Source organism: Capsicum annuum, chromosome 7 (assembly GCF_002878395.1).
Source record: "Capsicum annuum cultivar UCD-10X-F1 chromosome 7, UCD10Xv1.1, whole genome shotgun sequence".
NCBI classification, from domain to species: domain Eukaryota; kingdom Viridiplantae; phylum Streptophyta; class Magnoliopsida; order Solanales; family Solanaceae; genus Capsicum; species Capsicum annuum.
The window spans coordinates 10,912,840-10,916,677 of NC_061117.1; the positions used below are offsets into that span (position 1 = coordinate 10,912,840).

The window sequence follows — 3,838 nt, forward strand, 5'->3', positions numbered from 1 at the left end:
TTGTTAATAATATTTTCTTTATTATTTCCTTCTTGGTACTTAAATATGCTACACTTGAGTTGGGAGTCTTTTAGAAACAATCTTTCTAACTCCAGTAGTATTTGTTGTTGTTGTTGGTTGAATTATAGACTTAACTGTAATTACTTTTTAATTGACCTACATATAACAACGTATTCAAATACTCTTTAATTAAGTGATCTGATTATTTAACATTAATTTGCACTACTCATATGTAAAACTTAAATTCAAAGTTTAAATTAGTAGAAAATAAAAATTAGTTTATTTGAACTTAAATTCAATGTTTAAATAAAAAATGTGTTTAGGGTTTAAGCTCTCAACACAAGGAGATAGACAAAATTAGTTTATGTGGGAAGATAATGCTAAGGGAGACATGGGAACAGTGCCCACGTTCTCCTCATATCTTACCATTTTTCTCTTTATTTAATTTCTCTCTTTCTCTTAATGTAGATGTTTTTTTGGTACTATACTCCATGTAAGTTTAAATAAATATTAAGGTGATTTTGGTTAAAATTTTATATTAGTATTAAATAAAAATTAACTTAGTATATATAAATGACTAATTTAGATTCCAACAAATTGTATTTTTTCGAATTCAAAATTTATAAACTCAAAATAAGTTTAAAGAACTCAATGGTTTTGGTTAAAAGTGATAGTTGTGTTTTTAGAATTTAAAATTCAGAAACTCAAAACAGATTCGGGAACTCAATAGTTTTGGTTAAAGTGTGATATTTGTGTTAAAGAGATTGTGATTAATATGTATAAATCATTTATTTGAAGGGGAATCTTTGAATAACTATTAAAATTGCTGTCATGTGACCAGGAGGTCACACGCAAAATAAGGCTATATACAATGCACCCTTGTGGTGGGGGCATTTACAAACCATGCGTATAGCGAAAGTTTTAGTGCACCGAACTACCCTTTATTTATTTATTTATTTATTTATTTATATATATAAATTTGTTAGCTACCTTTACTAGAATTCAGAAATCATAAACAAAAAAAAAAATATATATTCTACCTTGGATATGTATATATTGCAAGGGAGCCTCTTGACAATGCAAAATGTTTCTTGTATGCAATCGAGGAATAAAAATATACTTTCCTCTCTTGTGACTCTCCATAAATACACTAACATCAATACCCTAGTCCCTCTCTTTCTCCAATCAAGCCATTGTCCCATTGCTTAGCTTGTTTAGTACTTTGTGAGTCTTGAGGTTTGTGCTTTTTATGTGATCATGGTAAGTTTTTTTCCTTCTGTTTAATTCATCAATTCTACTTTCATCATTTTTCTTATCACTCTTCGTGTAATTGACCTATTATAGTATATTAGTTATATTTCTACTTTCACTAATAATAAGGTAGCAATCAAAGCTGGGACAAGTGGGAATAGTAAAAAGAAAGAGAAATGAAAGAAGAGCGATTGAGGAATTGATCGATTATTGTTGAGTTACTAATTGATGTTTATCATCGATATTTAGGTGTAATTAAGATCATAACAAGTTATATTACCCTATAACTGATCAACTGATTGTGTAAATATCTTTTATGTTAGTTCCTAAATTATCTTATGATATTATGGTTTTTAGGGAATTCAGAAGCCAGCATGGTTGGAAGCTCTCTATAGGGAGAAATTCTTTGCTGCGTGTTCAATTCATGAGTGTGCAAAGAAGAACGAGAAGAATATTTGTTGTTTGGATTGTTGCATAAGTATTTGCCCTCATTGTGTGATGGCACATCGTTTCCATAGACTTCTTCAAATTCGACGTTATGTATACCATGATGTTGTTCGACTTGAGGACCTAGAGAAGCTTATAGATTGCTCAAACGTGCAGGTAATTGATTATCAACAATATTGAACTGTATAATCAACTCATCTATAATATTAAATTATCAGATAACACTTTTATCTGTTTAATTTTTCTGATAATTTGGATCATAATTCAATTAGGCCTACACAATAAACAGTGCTAAGGTAATTTTCATCAAGAAAAGACCTCAAAACAGGCAATTCAAAGGATCTGGAAACTATTGCACTTCTTGTGATAGAAGCCTTCAAGAACCCTTTATACATTGCTCTCTAGGGTGCAAGGTAATCATTTTCTTTTTTTAACTAATTGCAACATGTTACATATATATTTTTTGATTACCAACCATAATTCATATTCTCTTACCCTAAGTAATTATCATAATTGAGTTATTTTTATGCACCTACATGATACAAGAGGGGGTTAAATTGAGTCAAATATAATATTCATGAACCACTAAAGTTTGTCTAAGCTAGTTGATGATATTGATTCTTGTTCTTCAAACCCCACTTGTGAAATTATACTAGGATATTGTTGTTGATATCAATTCTTGTTACGTTTGTGAATATTTGATGCAAGTAAAGTAAAGTGAAAAAAAAAAAAAAACGTAAGAACACACAAACTTTTACGTGAAAAATCACTCCGACTCAAAAGTATAAAAATATTAACGATTAGTATCATTTATATATGCAATTGTGTGAAAAGGTTTTTGACATGTACTCAATTACACTTATTATATCATTCTTAAAATTGCTTAAGATAGAAGTAACAAAATTCTCTTGAGTCATAGTAATTTTTGAATATTATTGATGATAGGTTGATTTTGTGATAAAGCACTACAAGGACATTTCTCCATTCTTAAGGAGATGCACAACTTTACAACTTGGTCCGGACTTCTTTATCCCTAATGACATGACCGATGATGACACAGCTAATGAGACTGCTCACTCGACTATTGTGGACAGCGATGAGCCCTGGGGCTCATCGACATCCGGATCATCAGGATCGGAGAACATGATGATGAATTTTCCATGCACAGAGTTTGTGAGAAAGAAGAGAAGTGGATTATATGTGTGTGGAAGAATTACACTCAATAGTTATAAGAACATAACAGATAATGAAGACATGGCTACTAGCATGAGTAGAAGAAAAGGCATTCCTCATAGGTCTCCTTTGTGTTAGAATTAATTTAGTAGAATTATTTCACATTTTAATTACTTTGACCACTTTTAATTAGAATTATTTTTAATTATTCTTGGCTCACTGCTCATGACCACCCACCCCTCACACATACACACACAAATTTTGGATTAATTAATTACTTGGTCGGAGTGTTTTGTCTTAATGGCATCACGTGACTCTAGGTTATTATGTGGTTTTTTTATTTTGTACAAGGTGATTTTAAATTTCTACAATGACATAATAATAGTGCTAAGTTTTGGAGTTCGAAGGGATTCTTTTGTTTGGCTTGATTTATATACATGCAAGTTGTTGTACTAGTACCCCAAGGTAGTACCATTCAAATAGAAATTTGTTCACCACCAAGGATCATGGTGAGATAAATTGAATTCGTTCATTTTTAACTGAATATCTTGAAATTAGATAATGAAAATATCAAGCAGAAAATGTTTTCTTTTTGGATTAGCTTTATATGAAGTTAATCTAGATTAATTAGAACTCAATGTGAGTATCAAAAAACGAACATGATTAGTTGTTCAGTAAAGAAAAGAAATTTTTTACACTATTCAATTGTCCACCAAAATAATAAACTGACAAATATATATTCTTTTGTATATTAATGTATATAGTATCCATATGATATACATATGTTTTAGTTTGATTTTAGGTATATATCTCACATGATTTTATTTCAAAAAATTTGTTTGATTGCCTTCGCTTAGTTATAGTACTAAGTATCATGCTAGCTAATTGTATTAACAAATTTATTATTGAAACTGAACAAAATTAACTTAAAGAAAAGTTTGCTTTCAACCATTTAGCAAAAAGTATT

General features: G+C 29.8%; 1 protein-coding gene across 2 annotated transcripts; it reads left to right on the forward strand.

Annotated features, from left to right (window-relative positions):
• The first annotated feature begins 1,108 nt into the window (after positions 1-1,108).
• On the forward strand, positions 1,109-3,079 carry LOC107877043 (protein RGF1 INDUCIBLE TRANSCRIPTION FACTOR 1). 2 transcript variants are annotated; one of them, XM_016723830.2, is made up of 4 exons: positions 1,109-1,260; positions 1,618-1,854; positions 1,971-2,111; positions 2,644-3,079. In XM_016723830.2, the coding sequence occupies exons 1-4, from the start codon at positions 1,258-1,260 to the stop codon at positions 3,007-3,009; spliced, it is 747 nt and encodes a 248-aa protein (XP_016579316.2). In that variant the 5' UTR covers positions 1,109-1,257; the 3' UTR covers positions 3,010-3,079. The 2 variants fall into 2 exon arrangements, with proteins under 2 accessions (XP_016579316.2, XP_016579315.2); XM_016723829.2 differs by having other exon boundaries at positions 1,111-1,260; positions 1,609-1,854.
• Positions 3,080-3,838: the final 759 nt, after the last annotated feature.